This window comes from Triturus cristatus, chromosome 4_1 (genome assembly GCF_964204655.1).
Source record: "Triturus cristatus chromosome 4_1, aTriCri1.1, whole genome shotgun sequence".
Classification (NCBI taxonomy): domain Eukaryota; kingdom Metazoa; phylum Chordata; class Amphibia; order Caudata; family Salamandridae; genus Triturus; species Triturus cristatus.
The window spans coordinates 397414378-397433450 of record NC_140585.1 but is presented as its reverse complement, the minus strand read 5'-3'; the positions used below and the strand labels follow the sequence as shown (position 1 = coordinate 397433450).

The window sequence follows — 19073 nt, the reverse complement described above, 5'->3', positions numbered from 1 at the left end:
TACTTGATGTTCTGTTCAATCATCTTTATGTCTTGATCCTCTGTTTTTTGCTTCTGTTCCTCACCTAGTTCTCTTGGCAATACTTTCTTTTGGCTGTCATGCGCCATTAAACTTGTGCAGTTACCATCCACGGTAGAAGACCTGGAGTCCACGCCAAGCTTTTGCAGAAATTCTTCCTGAGTGAGGTAGCCTTTCCCACCTGCATCATACCTTTCAGAACAGAGATTTGTATCAATATTGATTAACTTTATTTCAATACATAACTAACTATACCAGCCAGTCCATGTAGTATTGATATAAAAATACAACAGTTGAAAGGAAAGGTTGCTTAACTGTCATTGCTCATCTCTTGTGTTGGAGGAGTTTCAAGCCGGTGGGCATTGGAGACGGGGTGAAAACCTAAAACAATGACACGTTGGTGGATTCAGAGGACAGTGGTCACAGTTGCATATGAGCACTCAATCCCAGTTTAGTCATTCTTGGTTGTGGCTCGTCAGGATAACCTCTGGCTTCGAACCACTATTCATACCACAGTCAAACCGCACAAATTCACACAGAGTTTGGGGCTGATTGCTTCTTGTTCTACATAGGGAAGACATGACTCAGCATTTCAGGATGGATTGCTTCTTGTTCTACATAGGGAAGACATGACTCAGAATTTCAGGATGGATTGCTTCTTGTTCTACATATGGAAGACATGGCTCAGCATTTCAGGATGGATTGCTTCTTGTTCTACATAGGGAAGACATGGCTCAGCATTTCAGGATGGATTGCTTCTTGTTCTACATAGGGAAGACATGGCTCAGCATTTCAGGATGGATTGCTTCTTGTTCTACATAGGGAAGACATGGCTCAGCATTTCAGGATGGATTGCTTCTTGTTCTACATAGGGAAGACATGGCTCAGCATTTCAGGATGGATTGCTTCTTGTTCTACATAGGGAAGACATGACTCAGCATTTCAGGAGGGATTGCTTCTTGTTCTACATAGGGAAGACATGGCTCAGCATTTCATGATGGATTGCTTCTTGTTCTACATAGGGAAGACATGGCTCAGCATTTCAGGATGGATTGCTTCTTGTTCTACATAGGGAAGACATGGCTCAGCATTTCAGGATGGATTGCTTCTTGTTCTACATAGGGAAGACATGGCTCAGCATTTCAGGATGGACAGCTGAGTATGGGGCAAGGGCGGACTGATTTACGTGTGACTGGTATTCTCTTGTAGCGACACTGCTGAGCTAAATAAAGTGGTAGACTGCTGCTGTGAGGTATTACCCCTGTAGGAGAAAAGTCTCATTGAAAATATTTCCAATGCCATATTTTAATATACCTTCCTTACGTTTAGGGACCGGGTGGTATCTAGACGCGGGAGTCCTTGCTAACTGTGTCATCGACACAAGCCACACTGGTGATCTCTAAAAGAGACAGAACCCCGATTTGGCGATGCTCGTAGCATGATTTAAGGATGTTCCCTAGTAGTTTGGGTTGGAAAGTTCTTCATGGAGGGGACTTAGACTAATTTCCATGGAGCTGGTCCAGCCTCATGATCCCACTGATGAGCAGTGGTATAATCCCCACGCATAATGTCGGAGTGCAATGATTCTGCTTTGAAACAAATGTTCATGTATAAGTTGTGCATATCGTGTTTGCGAGTTAAATAACTTAGCGACACCATTTAGAAAGTTTCGACTACCCTAAAAAAAGTCTCTTGGTACTGACCTAAATAACTGCCTAACCAAAAAGGAAGGACTGAACTTTGTTCTGAGAATCCTAGAAATGTGATACACTTCTTATTGTCAGATGGTGATGTTTTCCAAGTAGAGGAGCTAGAACCGATAAAGAACAGCCTCTATGTGTGACAAGACTGTTTCAGAATCATAGAATAGACTGATGCTTGACATGTAGATCGCAAGTTGTAACTCGCAAAGTGATTTTATACGTAGGGTAACCAAAAACCTACTAATATAAACATTTAAATGTTACATAAGGCATCCTGACAACAATGCAGTCCAGCACGGGGCACCACTGAAAGGATATACGAGTGCCAGACACATGATCTTTTTTTAAGCCCAAATGTGGCACACAGAGCTGCATTCTGGGCCCACTGTAGGCTATCAACTAGGTTCTTAGAGAGACTACATAAAGAGAATTAAAGTAGTATAACTGGTCATTTGTATCACCACGAACATTAGTGCCTGGTTCTTCTAGGATAAAAGTGGCAATACCAACTTATGTCACATGATGTTTTTGGGTAAAAAGGATGTGAATGGCAGATGGGCACTCAGAGCTTGCAACTCGCTGACCTGCCTTGTCGAAATAACGGCAACCAAAAAGGCTGTCTTTATCATCAACAATTGCAACTGGTAACTGTGAAGGGGTTCAAACAGAGACCCCGTCAAAAAGTTGAGAACAAGGTTTAGGTTCCATTAGGGCATACCAAAAAGGAGTTGAAGGACACAAACTGGTTACACCTTTAAGGTACCTCATCACAATAGGGGACGTGAAAAGGAAATTTTGGTCTGGGAGACCAAGGAATGCGGACAACTCTGAGCCAGAGAGAGAGAGTGCAAACCGAACATTGTGACAGTTGGGTTCTCAAGAGATATACGTTGTCTGCAGTGCACAACATGAGACAAAGATGCTCCACCTGCCAGAAATACAGATTTGGAGGAGGAACCGGGGAGCTGATAAGATGACGTACACTATCTATGGTGACAGCTGAAAGGAGCTTAGATGTCCCCTCCCAATCGCCAGGCATGACAGTGCTGGTTCTGAAAATTGGGGTGCAGGGCCAGATGTCAATGGAGAGAAGATCTGCTCTGAGAGTTAGTTGAAGCAGGTAATATAGGAAGAGGTGTAGAAGGCAGACCAGCCAGCTTATAATTATATTTCACTGACTGAGGAAGCGGACAGGGTCTTGAAAGGGGGCAGGGCCTTGTGCCAAGAGCTACCTAGGAAGGACTAAAGAAAAAACAAACGGTCACTTAGGCAGTAGGAGATGTCCTGGGGTGTTTTGACATACCTTAAAAATTCAGGTTAGAAAGCCACTTTGTGCTGTGGTTTCAGCTCATCTTACCTGTCATCTCGTGATTTCAGCTCTTCACTGGGTGACCGTATGGCGGGAACTGAAATCATATGAGACACTGTGGCACTGAGTGAGTTGGCAGGTCTGAAGAGGTCCCCCAAGGCTCCTCCTCCCAACAGATGCTGGAGAGTTCACAACTACTGGCACTCAGTGGAGAGGTGTGGCTCACTAGTTAGAGGCGGCAGAACTGTAAGCAGAGAATCGGCCAGGGACCAGGGTTCAATTCCCGACGCGGCAGGGTCGTGGACCAGGGTCAAAACGGACTCGATAATTCTCGCCTCGGTACCTACTCTAACCAGGAACACACTCAGCAACTCTGGGCATTAAGCTTGCCTCATCTCTACAACGGCCCCCCACAGACGCCGGGGATGCCTGGTTTCACCTTGGAGATACCCAGAAAGGGACCATCTCACAGGGATAGCCAGGACGGGTTCCCCAGCGGTCTACAGCGCCGGGACGCCCTGTTGCTGGGGCAGCTGTGCGCTTTACAAGTCTACAACATTTACATTTACATTTACTCAGCCTTTTCCAAGGAGGCAAACAAATACTCATGGGGAGAGCCTAATAGGGCAAAGTTACCCAGCAATATGGCTGGTATAAGACACCACTCGTGATTGACAAATTAGCACCAGCTCACGCTGTCTGCTCTGAGATTCAGAGAGCCCCACCAAGTGATTAGCTGTTAACCAGACCCCTTGATGGTGTGGCCAGGATTATGGCCTTAATGTCTCATGACAAAGGAGTTGAGACCCTCCTCTCCGTTGCGTGTTAATATACAACATTGTGGTTGTATTGTCTCTAAAGATCTGGATATCCCAACAGGGAATGTAGAAGGGGAAGGCTGCGAGGGCCAGCCAAATTGCCTGCAGCTCTAGCAGATTGATATGAAGCACTTGCTCCTCCGGAGACCAGAGGCTCCTGATCTCCAGATCCTTCAGATGGGTTCCCCACCATAGAGTGGAGGCATCCATCAATACCGTGTCCATGGCTGGATAGGGACAGAAAGACATCCCTCAGAGAAGGGTCTCCTCGTTCCCCCTCCAGACCACATCCGCTGCTGGATCCTTGGAGCCCACCACGCTGTCTGACAGATCTTCCCTTTCTGGAACAGCTGCCTGCGGAGGCACCACTGAAGAGCCCTCACGTGCCAATGTGCATGTGTGAACAGGGGAATACAGGAAGCCAGGAGACCTAGCAGGAGTAAAACTATCAGGGATGGAACCATCTTCTGGATGTCTTGAATCTTCTATGGAAGAGAGAAGGCACATAGAATGATAGTGTCCAGAACTACTCCTATGAACAGGTGAAGTTGGGAGGTCTCCAGGTGAGATTCGGGTCTGCTGATTTAAAAGCCCACATTGAACAGCAGAGTTGCTGTCGCCTGCAAATGGTTTATCACTACCTCTCACCTTGATTGACTAGTTATCCAGGTATGGGAAACCCGTAATCCCTGATAATCTGAGGTGTGACACAACCACCACCATCACCTTGGTGAAGACCTGAGGTGTTGATGTCAAGCCAAATGGGAGTATGGCAACTTAGTAATAGATGGAGCCTATCACAAAATGCAGTACTTCTGCTGTGACCAAAGGATCATAACCTGAAAGTACACATTCTGCAAATAGAGTGACACCAACCAGTCTCACACTTCCAAAGCTAACAGGACTTGAGCTAGGGTCAGCATCTTGAACTTTTTCTTCCTGAGGTAGAGGTAAAAAGTCTGGATCCTGAGGTCTTCTGAAGTGCCGTGAAGCATCCTGACCATCCCTAATGATCTCAGAAAACTGAGGCATGAGGTCATCAGGACATCAGGGACAACCAGTTGGACCATGTCTCAAAGGGAATGAGAGTATCTTGCTAAGAGGCGAGTGGTGTTCAAAGATTGTAATGCCATACTTCTGGCAGAGAAACTTTCTAGCTCAAGTTTCTAGGTGTTTAGAGTCCCTTGTCCTGAAGAGCAAGAAGCTTGCATGACCAAGCTCTGCTGGGAAAGAAGGGTAGACAGGAAGGAGGAGGTCCCCAGGGGCTACCAGCCTAATCTATGCTGTTGCAGATGCAGGCGTCATTTATGCTGCCAGTACTGGCACTAATAGGGTCAATTGAAGGGGAGCAAATGTTTTGAGGTTGGGGCCGAAGTCAGAAGGACCTCAATGAGTATATTAGTTTTAATGTTGAAGGAGCAGAGTGGTAATTCCAATATCTTCACTGCTTTCCTCACCACTGTATGAAGGATGATACTTCTGCATTCAGGGAAAGTGCTCAGGTCACTGGCCGAAGTGATGCCTGGAAATTCAGCCATTTGATTGGAGGGCACTGGTCCGGCCCTCTCCCATCCCATATAGACTGAGGAATTTGGAGTCAGAGCCAAAAAGCTCATGGATTGTTTGGCCATAAGATGGGCTATTTTGTGATGGTATGCCGCTTCCTCCTACAATCTTTGGGTCCTTACCCTTGATCTGTGTTCTAGCATTGATTCGGGCACAAGGGGAACAGGAAGTAGCTCTGGCAGGCTCAAAATCAGTTCCAGAAGGGTTGAGGATGGTTGGGGCAGTGGTGTCAGCAGCCTGGAAGGTGGAGCCAACCATGGTGTCACTTATCTCTGAGCTGTGGTAAAGAAGTGGCCTGACCGGCATTGGGCACCGGTGGTGTGGCTTAGAACAGAGCCGGCACTAAGGGCATGAACATGGGCATGCCATATGGCCGCAAGAGGCCTGTAGGCATGCCAGAGGGGGCAGCCGACCTAGCCAATATGTTGAACATGGAATTGAAAAACTCCATGGGATCAGATCCTGGGGTCTCAAAGTCAAGGTAGGGTGATAATGGCGCCGGGGGTTGCCTGGGCAGAATGGGCTCAAGTGCCAGTTCTGGGGGTGGCACCAGAGGGGAGTTTGCCAGCACAGCCAGATCCCATCCACAATGACCAACTCTGGCTCCGTGGATCAGGATCCTCTGAGAGTCAGAGGGTGCCTAGGCAATTAACCTTTTGACAAGTCTTTCTTATGTTTCTTATGCATTTTTCTCATGCCTGAGGACTCAGAGGGTGGTGACCTTAAGTGGGCCCGGGAGCGATGCCTGCCTCTTTTTTCATCTTGGGCCCATGTCTTGTACAGTTTTGCTTTCTGTTCCTTTATTGCTTTTGGGTTCATGCTGAGGTACGACTCACAAGATTTGGAGTCATGGCCTAACGCCAAATACCAGAGACAGATTAAGTGTGGGATAGGTATCAGTTCCTCACAGTCCCTAAAATGCTGAAGCCTGAATGCTGCACATGAGTCATCCCTAGCACAGCACTTGTTAAGAAATTTTCTGAGGACAAACACATAAACTCTCTGAGGGAGAACAAGTTCCGGCTCCATGTCAAAGGTGTGGAAAAAAAAAAGAACTGGCATTGTTGCACCAGTGTGGGTGCTATATGGTTCCGATGATGTCACCGGGCATCACTTCTGGCATAATACAAAGAAATCTGCAGGTAGAGGTATCTATCAGAATTAGCTTTTGTTAGAATCCGGGTTCTCTGGTTGGCACAGGTAGGTACTTGTGTCAAGCAGGGAACTTTTCCTCCAGTCAGGGTAGGGGGGTACACTCCAACAATAATCCCTGCTCACCCTCTAGGTAGCTTGGCGCGAACAGACAAGGCCTATCTCAGAGCGTTTAGGTTAAGCATTTGTGAACACACACACAGTAACTCAGTGACAACCCCACAAATGGACTCCCCACTGGGATATATAAAAAATAACACTTTATATTTTTAGTTTAGGCTTAGCACAAGACCAGATAACGTTTAAACGGCCCTCAATACTTATTAGACAAAGAGTTCTTGGTTTTAAAGTTCTGTGCGCTTCGTTCCTTTCCGTACGCTTCGTACGCGGTAAAAACTGCTTGGGAACGGCTCTCACACGCACTGTAGGCGCTTTGGAATGAAGCGTACACCCTACGGTGCGAACAGGCACAGTACCTTTACTTTTGGTGAGTTCGTCACGGATGCTGCGCTGACATCAAGCGCGATGTACGGTGCGTTGTCCTCCTGGTGTGATGCATACTATGGTACGTTAGACCTTGGGCGTGCAGGGCTTCAGGGGACGGTGCGTAGGTACGGTGCGTTCAATGTTCGTCGCGGCGTTCGTGCCGAACCATGAGATCGGCAATCTTGATTCGAAGTGCTGGATACAAGCGAACAGTACGCTCCACACAGGGGAGACGTACACGACTACCGTACGCACCGCAGCCTCTCCAAAGCAGGGGAAAGGAGCGTACGCTGGGCAGTACGGTTCGTAAGGGATAGAAGCAAGTACGGTTCGCAGGCCTTCAGTTACGGTGCGAGCTACGGCTCGTAGGGGCCTGTTAGTCGCGTTGCTCAGGCCGGACAGCGGGATACCAGCTTGCAGGGGGTACGCTGCGATCAACGAGACTTACACAGCAGTTCGAGTCGAAGATGCGGGGAAAACGGTCCGTTTTCCAAGGCGATCTCACGGCGGTGAAGTCCACTGGTCCTGGGACTTCGTTCAGGGGGCAAGCTCACTCACAAGCCCTTGGAGATCTCTCAGCACAAGTCAAATAAAAGTTTCTTGAGTCTTTTCTTCATCTTCTTTAGCAGCAAGGCAACCACTGTAGGCCAATCCCCAGGTCAGGGACAGTACTCCTCCATTCAACTTTTCCAGTTCATTCAGATCGGACAGAGGTTTCTTCTTGGCAGGACAGGATCTAGTTTCTTAGGAGCAGGGCTCCTACATTTATACCACAAATCCTTTGTTCTCTCAGGCCAGGGGGGGCCTTGCCTAGTTCAGTCCAGTTCTGGTGCACTTTATTGATGCAATGCAGGCTTCTTCTTTAAGGGTGCAGGGCAGAGCCATCAGACGCTCCACAGGGGGCAGAGCCAGCATTGTGGTGGCAGAGCACAGCCCTATTCAGAGTCCAGGTGTACTCCTCCCACCCATCTACAGGTCAATCCTTCTATTCACCACCAGGCTACCTAGCCCTGCCCATCTGGGCTTCCCCAGCCCTGTCACTCACACAAGCCAGACAGCAGATACACATCACGCAGAGGCGGGCTGAAATGGTTAGGCAAGCAAAGGCCAACTTTCTAAAAGTGGCATTTGCAAACGCAGAATATTAAAATAAACCTTACTAAAAGGTGTACCTTATTATTCTGAGTTCAGGCATACTAAACTCTATTTTCTACCATGTTCCCTGGGTCTGTTAGGATCATAGGATGTGACAATCTTAACAACCCATTCTGGCCTATGAGAACAGGGTAGCCTTACAATAGTAAAAAACGAAAATGGCTGTAATTCACTATTAGGACATGCCACACACATCAGGGCTTGTCCTACCTTATGCTACAATGCACCCTGCCCTTGGGCCTACCATAGGGGTGACTAACATGACGTTAAGGGAAGGTTTAGGGACTGGCAAGTGGGTGCACTTGCCAGTCAGCATGTCAGTACCAGACTGCACGCAGGTTCTGCAATGGCAGACCTAGACACATTTTACCAGTCCGCTTCTGTGGGTGGCACAACCAGTGCTGCAAGCCCACCAGCGGCATTTATATTTACACGCCCTGGCACTCCAGGTGCACTTTACTGGGGTCTGATAGTAAACCTAATAAGCCAATCATGGAATCCTACCAACATATACATTTTACATAGGGAGAACTTGCACTGTGGCACTGGTTGGCAGTGGCACAGCACTCTGAGCGGCCAACACCATAAAAACACATGAGGCACAGCGACAAAAAGTGGAAGGGAGACTCACGCCAAGGTGCCAGGTCTAACAGTTGTTTTACCTATTCCACTGGGGTCTGTTTAAAGTCAAAGATGTGAGGGGTCTCAATATATTACAAGGAGGGCAGGATCTTAGTACAGAATATGATCGGTTATGTTTTTAATCGGACAGTAAACCTAGATCGGTCGATGGGTATTAGAGTGCACACTGGCCCAAATTTTGCATGTGTCAAGTAGTACAATCTGCTTGCAGGTCAAAATTATCAGTTAAAAAGATATAATTATGGTGGGCGGGTGCTTCTTGAGGAAGAAATTCCACTAAAAATTCCTCAAAGGAGACAAATGTCAATATAAAACACCTTAATCCTCCAGCACTCCACAATCCTCTAATGCTGTAATCCACAGTAGTTGAACAATTTAAAATTGATTCATTAACATTTATTGCTTCGTATAAATCAGAATTTGCCGTTCTTGATGTACAGGTTCTTGCACAGCACTAACCAACAAGTGTTTTGTTGCTTGACAATTATTTTCCAACTGCCTTTGTCAGGGCTATTCTATAGATAAATCGAAAATACTATTTCAGATTCAGGGGTTGATACTTAAACCCCTCATGGTTTGAATTCAGATAAGGAGATGGCAGTGCATTTATATTAGGAGTTACTGTTATTTAGATCTTTTCCTCCTTCCGTTTATTGTTACATGAGTGTTTTTGCTATTCTTTTTAATATCACTGCACTTGTGTGTCTTTTCACTTAGGGCATTGCATTCTGCCTCAATGGGTGAGAAGTATTCCACCACATATTGCACAAGAGTTGACGCAGTTTCAAGAATGCACTGGGAACTTTAATATGAGGCAGCTTTCTCTTTACTTGAAAAAGCTGGTGCTGCACATTCTGGAAATTATTGTTTACAGATACAGTACTCTCAGGTCTTGTTGTGGCTTTTATATCATTATTGAATACAGTATGGTTTTGACAGCTGTCATAGACTGGACTTTGCCCACATGAGCAGGATCTATTGATTTGCATATTTTATTTTATTATCAGTTTTTTCAATCTCTTGGATACAATCCAGTAATGGGTATTCCACCCACCAATTGAAACTTGTCAGTATATGTCACACGTGCTACAAGGCAGCATTTTCACAACTCAGGAAATACTTACTTATTTCCATGCATCACCCTTCTTGGCGTGGCACACACTGTTGGGACACCTGCATAACACACTGGGCACATTTCAACACTATTAGAGCATATGTGCTACCACTACATTCTATGAGTATGGTAGCTCCAGAGCCAATTATCCAACCGCAACTGCGTACAGCTCCCGATGATTGGTACTAGCTTCTCCAATGGGGGACTCACAATATTATGTATTTACCGAGTTGTGCCACACAATTTGTTATGCATATTTATTTGTACAAAAAGATGATTTTGTACAGTAGTGTACAGGATGTGCAAAAGAACATGATGACAGGGTGCCCACAAACCACTGACCAAACCTTGACTTCGGGATACTTTCTGACCTATACTGTTAACGGATGTCCTCCATACATGAGCTTGTACCTTGTCATTATCTGCTTGAACTGTGAGCACACATTACTGTATAAATGTCCTGGCTTACAACATTTAGGATTATTTTATTCAAGTGTTTATTTTCTACGCAATAGCCCGCAGTGAATAATCAATATGAAATATTACTTAAATTGGACACCTAATGCTACTTTAATATGATGCCAAATGTTACATACATGTACCAAAAGGCCTTAATTGTAACTGTGGGAGCCTATTTTCACTGCATTATATTTTACTAAATGCTGATATTATGCTACCATTGACATGCCAAAATGGTGCTTGTTAAATAAGGCATATGCAAGGACATTGAGGTAATTGACCCCTTGACTATGTTTAATTTCATTACTTCACTATGTCGTGGTTACACTCCTGTTACCCGTGACAAAGGCCCGGCTGGGTCGAAACGTGTCGGGAGAGCCTACCCAAAACAAATGGCAATATTATATCACCCAAGTGAGTCTGAGCATGTCTTTATTGTGTCCAAGACGTTGCACTGCAGATTACGGGCTACCGGAGCCCGGCTCAGACCACTACATCTACTGCCTCATGGTACTGGTATTGTGGCACATATTTTATATATTACCCTTGATTTATGGTTTTTGATTTCAGCAGTTATACCAGCACTGCATGGCTCTTGTAGCGAATGGTACACAGGCATTTGCCCTCGACGATTTTTAAACCTTGTATTGCTGATGTTTTTTTCTGTGATATGTCATGGGCAAGTGCCCTTGATTTATGTGTTATTGACTTCAGCAGGCATACCAGCACTGCATGACTCTTGTTGAGAAGGGTAAACGGGCATTTGCCCCTAACAGTATTTTAATCCATTTGAATCCATTTGGAGTACTTAGTTTGGTTATTTTTACCAACCTATGCCATGCATGGGCTGACTCCATTGGCATATGCACAGGATTATCGTAACATTCGATTTGGTCTCACGAGTAACTATAAACTGGCATTGTCCAGACAGTACACAAACTGCCTCTTTACTCACCGTGAAGCCCGTGTATTGATTCTTGTGGTAACTAACAAGTTACTTACCTTCGGTAACGCTTTTTCTGGTGGATACAGTATCTGCCTGTGGATTCCTCACCTTATGAATATCCCCTGCGGCAGCATTCCGCTGAATTTTTTCCTAGCTCTCCACGCCGACGAGGACATCACAATGCTACGGCTCCGCTCGCGACTCCGCATGACGTCACAGGAGCCATAAGAGAGCCTCGTCGGCGTGATGACGTCAGTTCCACCCATTTTTTCTGTGCCTCCGAGGCGAATCAAGAGGACCGACAACAGATTCAAAGTATACACAGTACACAATATTCGAACAAAAACACATAGTGCATAATCAAAAGGAAAGCTAAAGAACATAAGCCTTTCCTATCAATGTACCTGCTAAAAAGAAGATACAATGTAAAACAACATGTCAAACAAAGCACACTTTAAGGTATACAAAGGTGGACAACGGGGAGGAGGGTGGGTCAGTGAGGAATCCACAGGCAGATACTGTATCCACCAGAAAAAACGTTATCGAAGGTAAGTAACTTGTTCTTCTGATGGATACATCTGCCTGTGGATTCCTCACCTTATAAATAGATTCCCACAGCAGTCCACCCTTCCATACCAAAAAGTCCTGCAAGACACAGTGCGCAAAGTGGCCCTCCCGCCTCATTTTGCAGTCCAAGTGTGGAGGGAGGCCCAAGTCGCTGCCTTACAAATTTCCAGTACAGGAACACCTCTGGCTAAAGCAGAGGTGGAAGACCTGGCTCTAGTAGAATGTGCTCTAATACCCTCAGGTGGTTCCTTACCAGCAAGGGCGTAGCAGATCTTGATGCACAAGATGAACCATCTGGATAGAGTGCGCTTGTGCACAGCCTTGCCTTTCATGCGACCAACGTAGTCCACAAAGAGCTAATCGTCCATACGCAAGTCCTTTGTCCTGTACACATAAAAGCTCACCGCTCTTTTAGGGTCCAGGCAGTGAAGTCTCTCCTCCTCCTTGGAAGGGTGAGGGGGAGGATAAAATACAGAGAGAGTTATGGACTACCCCAGATGAAAGGGAGTGACCACCTTAGGTAGAAAAGCAGCCCTGGTCCTGAGGACCATCTTTTCAGCATGTATGGTCAAAAACGGGGGTTTTGAACTAAGAGCCTGAAGCTCACCCACCCTCCTTGCTGAGGTAATAGCCACCAGAAAGATTGTTTTAAAAGACAAAAGCCTCAAAGGACAGCTATGTAAGGGCTCAAACGGTGAACCCATCAAGAAAGTTAAAACAAGATTTAGATCCCATTGGGGCATAACAAAGGGAGTAGGCGGAAACCTATTGGTAAGGCCTTTTATAAATCTTAAAACAATAGGAGACTTAAATAAAGACGGCTGATCAGGCAGACACAGAAACACAAATAACCCTTAACCGTGGCCACAGCACACCTTGCTGAGCCAAGGAAAGAGCAAACTGAAGAACATCCGACAAGTGGACCTTTAAAGGATCAATGGGTCTCTCTTCACACCATTTAGCAAACTTAGCCCATCTAAAGGAAGAAATCGACTTAGTAGAGTGTCGCCTGGATAATAAGATAACATCCACCACCTCCGGCGGGAGAGAGAAGGAACTCAGGTTGCCCCGTTCAATCTCCAAGCATGAAGGTGCAGGCTCTGGAGGTGGGGGTGTAGAACCTGCCCCTGCGACTGCGAGAGGAGGTCTGCCCTGAGAGGGAGACGGAGCGGAGGGTGCGATGAGAGGTGAAGTAGATCTGTGTACCACACCCTTCTTGGCCAATCCGGGGCGATCAATATGACTTGGGCCCAGTCTTGGAGAATCTTCCTCTGAACCCGAGGAATCAAGGGTATGGGAGAAAACACGTGAAGGAGTTGTGAGCTCCAATCCAATTGAAACGCGTCCCCCAGGGCTCCCTGGATCCAATACTGGAGACTGCACAACAACAGGCATTGCGCGTTCTCTTGGGTGGCAAACAGGTCCAACCAAGGAGATCCCCACATCTGGAAGATGTGATGGACCACCTCCGGATGAAGCCGCCACTCGTGATTGGCCGAGTAATGCCGACTGAGACTGTCCACAAGAACATTCAGCACACCGGCTAGATGATTTGCAAACACATAAATCTGATGGTCCTGAGCCCAGGACCAGAGTCGCAGAGCCTCTTGACAGAGACGATACGACCCTACACCTCCCTGTTTGTTGATGTACCACATCGCGGTAGTGTTGTCCGTCAGGACCTGAACCAACTGACCGCGAAGGGAGGGAAGGAAAGCCTTTAGTGCCAAACGTATCGCTCACAATTCCAGAAGGTTGATGTGAAGCAACCTTTCCTCTGGAGACCAAAGACCTTTGACCTCCAGATCCCACAGATGAGCACCCTACCCTAGAGTGGAGTCATCCGTGATCACTGTGTTCACCGATGGAGGAGGTTGAAAGGGCTTGCCTTGAGACAGGTTGCCCTGCACAGTCCACCAAGTCAGCTCCGCTGCAGCATCTCTGGAAATTCTGACCGACTCCCTGAGATCTCTGTTGTGTTGAAACCACTGTCTGTGGAGGCACCACTGTAGGGCCCTCATGTGCCAGCGTGCATGACTGACCAACAGACTGCAGGAAACGAATAGAACAAGCAGGCGAAGGACCTTCAGGACCCGAACAACCGCTCCATTGTAAAACAAAGGAATCATCTCCTGAATGTCGAGAATTATTTGTGGAGGTGGAAAAGCTCGACACACAGTAGTGTCCAGTACCGCCCCTATGAACAGGTTGCGCTGACAGGGCACCAGGTGAGATTTGGGCACATTGATTGAAAAATCCAAGTTGAACAACAGTTGAGATGTTACTCGCAGATGATGAAGCACCATCTCTGGTGACTCCGCTTTGAGCAGTGAGTCGTCCAGATAGGGGAAAACAGGAATCCCCGACCTCCTGAGATGAGCTGCCACCACTGCCATCACCTTTGTGAAGACTCGAGGTGCAGTAGTAAGACCAAACGGGAGGAACGCAAACTGGTAGTGTTCCGACCCTACCGTAAAACGGAGATACTTCCTGTGCGACTTCAGAATGGGGATGTGAAAATACGCATCCTGTAATTAGATCGACACCATCCAGTCCTCTTGCTGCAGCACCAGAAGAACCTGAGCAAGGGTCAGCATCTTGAATTTCTCCTGCTTCAGGTAAAAATTCAAGACCCTGAGATCCAGAATCGGACGTAACTTGCTGTCCTTTTTGGGGATCAGGAAATACCGGGAGTAGCATCCCTGACCCCTTTCCTGCTCCGGAACCACCTCTATTGCACCTTTTTGTAGTAAAGCAAGGACCTACTTCTGTAGAAGGAAATGGTCATCTGAACAAAAACCTTGGCAAGGAGGGTAAGGAGGAGGAAATTCCCGAAAGGGAAGGGCGTACCCATTCTCTACAAGGTTTAAAACCCAAAGGACTGACGTGACCGATTTCCAACCCTGTAGAAAGTGAGACAGCCGACCCCCTACAGGACCCACATGATCCAGGATGGGGGATCTAGGGCTGCTTTCCTGCGGTACCAGGGGGAGCAGGGGAGGTAGAAGAGGAGGAGGAGAGATCACTGGCAGAATCACGTTGGCGTCCTTTGACTCTTCCTCTATAAGACTTATAGAGTGGATTTTGCTGCTGCTGTGGTTGACGCAAGCTGCAAAAGGAAGATCTTCCAAAGCCACGATATTTTTTGTACCCAAAACCTCTTGTCTGGGTTTGCAATCCCAAGGATTTCGCTGTGACTCTGCTATCCTTAAACCTTTCCAAAGCCGAATCGGCCTTTTCTCCGAAGAGTTTAGATCTGTCAAAGGGCAAATCAAGAAGAGTAGCCTGGACATCAGGAGAAAATCCAGAGGGACGAAGCCAAGCTTGCCTTCTAGTAGCTATGGAGGAACTCATAACTCTGGCCACCGAATCAGCCGTATCCAGGCCTGATTGAATAACCTGTCTAGCTGCGGCCTGAACATCCGACAGAACCTCCATAAAGTTTCCTCTCTCCTCATCAGGTAACTTGTGAGCCAACTGTTTTGCCGAGTCCATCAAGGCATGTATATACTGGCCCAACAGACAGGTAGCATTGGTAGCATTGGTCGATTTTAGTGCCATGCTAGATGAAGAGAAGACCTTTTTAGCCGACTGCTCCATTTTCTTAGAGTCCCTGTCAGCTGGAGCCTGAGGAAAAGCACCTGAAGATTGCTTAGAGCAAGATGACTGCACCACCAAACTTTCTGGAGATGGATGAGAAGAAAGAAAAAGTGGATCCCCTGGAACAGCCCTATATCTTCTAGCCACAGCCTTAGAAACAGCAACCTTGAGGATAGGCTCCGTTAAGGCTACATTAAAGGGTAACAGGGGCTCACCTGTAGAAGAAGGCGAATGCAAGACCTCTGTTTGGCTTATACTCAACAGTAGGTAACTGTAAGGCCAAAAGCTCCGCAGCTTTTCTTGTAACCATATGGTAAGGAGCTACCTCCTGAGGAGGAGAAGCCCTTGTTGAAGAGAGCTCCCACTCAGGGGAGGTGTCCAATCCACTTGCTTTCTGAATCCCCTCAAATTCATCTAGAGACTCTTCCAATTCACCCTCTTCAACTTCCTCTCTGCAATACTGCTCCTCTTCCAACAGCCTCTGTGCCTCTCTCCTTGAACGAATCCGCGGAAGCGGCGTCGGCGGCGCCGCATGCGGCACCGACTGCTCCGGAGCTGGCGTCGAAGGAGGTTCTGAAGGAGGCATGGGATCCATACGAGGCAGAGAGGAAGGCCCACCAGATGGCGCCGGGGATTCCATTAACGGCGTCGAGACCCTCGGAGCCGGAAACTACCCTTGCTCACTGGCATCTTGCGAGGGGAACAGCCGTTGAAATTTCCACCACACTCGTAGTGGCGATATATAGTCCTGCCTCACGCTTCACGGCATTGAAAGAACTTCAAAGACCAGAATGCCAGGCAACCACGCCCACTAAAGGCAGGACTATATATCGCCACTACGAGTGTGGTGGAAATTTCAACGGCTGTTCCCCTCGCAAGATGCCAGTGAGCAAGGGCTTTGTAAGCCTGAAACGCGTTTGGCGCATGTAACTGCTGGAAGGTGATGTCTTGTACCCCGCAATCCTCCCAATATCAGAAGGTTAATAAACGCGCTGTGTGTGGCACCTCAACTTTGAGCCTCTTCATTTGGATATATAGCGGCCCGCTCAGGTCGCGAGGCGCCCCGCTGCTGACGCTGCAGCTCCTACCACCGATGATTACAGGTGACAAAAGGAACAACGCGGACCGTTTTGGGTGAGGTAACTGATGCGAGGTCCCTGCCCCACCTGTGAAAAGCGACCCACTGTGGTAAATGAGACTGTTTGGGGGCTTCACGGCATTGAAAGAACTTCAAAGACCAGAATGCCAGGCAACCACGCCCACTAAAGGCAGGACTATATATCGCCACTACGAGTGTGGTGGAAATTTCAACGGCTGTTCCCCTCGCAAGCTGCCAGTGAGCAAGGGCTTTGTAAGCCTGAAACGCGTTTGGCGCATGTAACTGCTGGAAGGTGATGTCTTGTACCCCGCAATCCTCCCAATATCAGAAGGTTAATAAACGCGCTGTGTGTGGCACCTCAACTTTGAGCCTCTTCATTTGGATATATATATATATATATATATATATATATATATATATATATATATATATATATATTCACTTAAAAAACCATAGGTTTCACACATGTTATAGTTAGCTGGACATTTCACTCATAAAAAACCAATGAAATTCCCCCGTTATAGTTACTGCAGGCAACTATAACTCACGCGACCGTAATCCTCTGCTGATGCTAATACTGTATTTAGACACTTATTTACCCATGTCTTCTTCCATTAATCTTTAGCTATACATATATTACAAATATTTACTTTTCAGAAACACACATATGTCATCAGTGATGTAATATCTGACGTCATCAGCAGAGGATTGCGGTCGCGTGAGTTATAGTTGCCTGCAGTAACTATAACGGGGGAATTTCATTGGTTTTTTATGAGTGAAATGTCCAGCTAACTATAACATGTGTGTAACCTATGGTTTTTTAAGTGAATTTGCAAGGTTTTTTAAATGCTAATTCCTAACTATAACGTGTGTGAAACCTATGGTTTTTTCAGTGAATTTGTACGGTTTTTTAAATGGTAATTTATTTATGTATTATTTTTTTTATATATTTATTTTACAATAAACTACGTATTAAATTTTTTTTTTTTGTGTTTTTCAGGGTGCGCGCACTGTGCGCGCACCCCCGCGATTTAAAAAAAAAAAAAAAAAAAATGTTTGCCTTCGGGGTCCTTCAGGGACCCCCTGACAAAGGCTAGGGGGTCAGGAACTCTCTACCCTGCCCCCTTTTCACGTTCGCCACCTTCCTTTTTCACTCTCGCACTGAAAACAAACAAAATGGCGGCCGACACTTCCTGATTTCGACCGATTCGAACGTTGACTAACATGTAACCACCAATCAGAATTACGCTCGCGCACGTTAGGGTGCTCGCACGGTGCTCGCACGGTGCGCGCACCCTGCGCGCATATAGATATATATATGCTTTTAAATGCTATTTTCTCCGGAAATACTGAACAGATTTACACCAGACCTGCAAAAGGCACTTCCTTGACCTTATGGCTACCTCTCTGCCAAATTTCAAGTAATTCTGTTCAGCCGTTCGGGCTGTAGCTGTGTCTAAAGGTCCTATGGAAAAATGCATGGGAAAAACGCGTTTTGGGACCCCCCTTTTATCTCAGCCCCCGCTTGACGAATCCCCCCGAGACTTTCAGGGTAGGAGCGGAGCGTAGCGCCCCACCTATTTTGAAAAATTCGCAAGGATTCGTCGACCGGCGCCAAAGTTATTCAAAATAGAATGTTGCGGATTTCCTATGGAAACGTGGTCCTAACTATAACTACCTACTGGACCGCCAGTAGGTAATATATATATATATATATATATATATATATATATATATATATATATATATATATATATATATATATATATATATATATATATATATTATGCACATCTCCCAGTGTCCCAGGAAAAAACGGGCCGCACTCCTCACAGGTTATATACGTGGATCTTAATTTATTCTTTCATTATAATAAATGCTTATTGCCAGACGACAAATATTCCTACGCGTTTCGGCATTACAAATGCCTTGTTCATGGTAAATTCGAACATTCATTTCCTGTTTTTTTATACCTTTTGCACTTTAATTACATCACATCCTTCCACCCGTCTTGCCCCACAGCATTTTGGGATATGTAGTTTATTTATCCAGACTTATCGTTTTCTAACCTTGTTTGTGAAGCCGTGGACTGGATTATTAAATTTCGCCAAATTGCAAGGAGCATGACATTAGATTTATACATTCTTACTTGATAATGTTCAATAGTTTAACTTATATGACAATGAACAACTGAGCTGCATTTTTATAGTCATAAACGCCGATATCTGCTAGCGGGGATTCCAATTAAATAAAGTTCACTTTTGAATTCATATAATTTGCTAAGTCTTATGTTCTTGTTAAATTCTTCGAATTATTAATTGTTGATTCCATGAACATAAACCCGCTTTTTTCTCTTCTTTTTCTCAGGGGCCCCTTGTTTTAATTATTTTTGTATGCATATATTTGTATATAGCTCTATTCATTTCGCATTGTTCATTT

The 19073-nt window shown here is 46.1% G+C and overlaps 1 protein-coding gene across 1 annotated transcript in view; it reads right to left on the bottom strand.

Annotated features, from left to right (window-relative positions):
* EFCAB6 (EF-hand calcium binding domain 6) overlaps nt 1-19073 on the bottom strand; it is an 879195-nt gene that overhangs the window by 237574 nt on the left and 622548 nt on the right. Inside the window, exon 22 of the mRNA XM_085652469.1 lies at nt 4-210. Within this exon, the coding sequence (XP_085508595.1) occupies nt 4-210 (207 nt within the window). The remainder of the gene's footprint in view (nt 1-3; nt 211-19073) is intronic.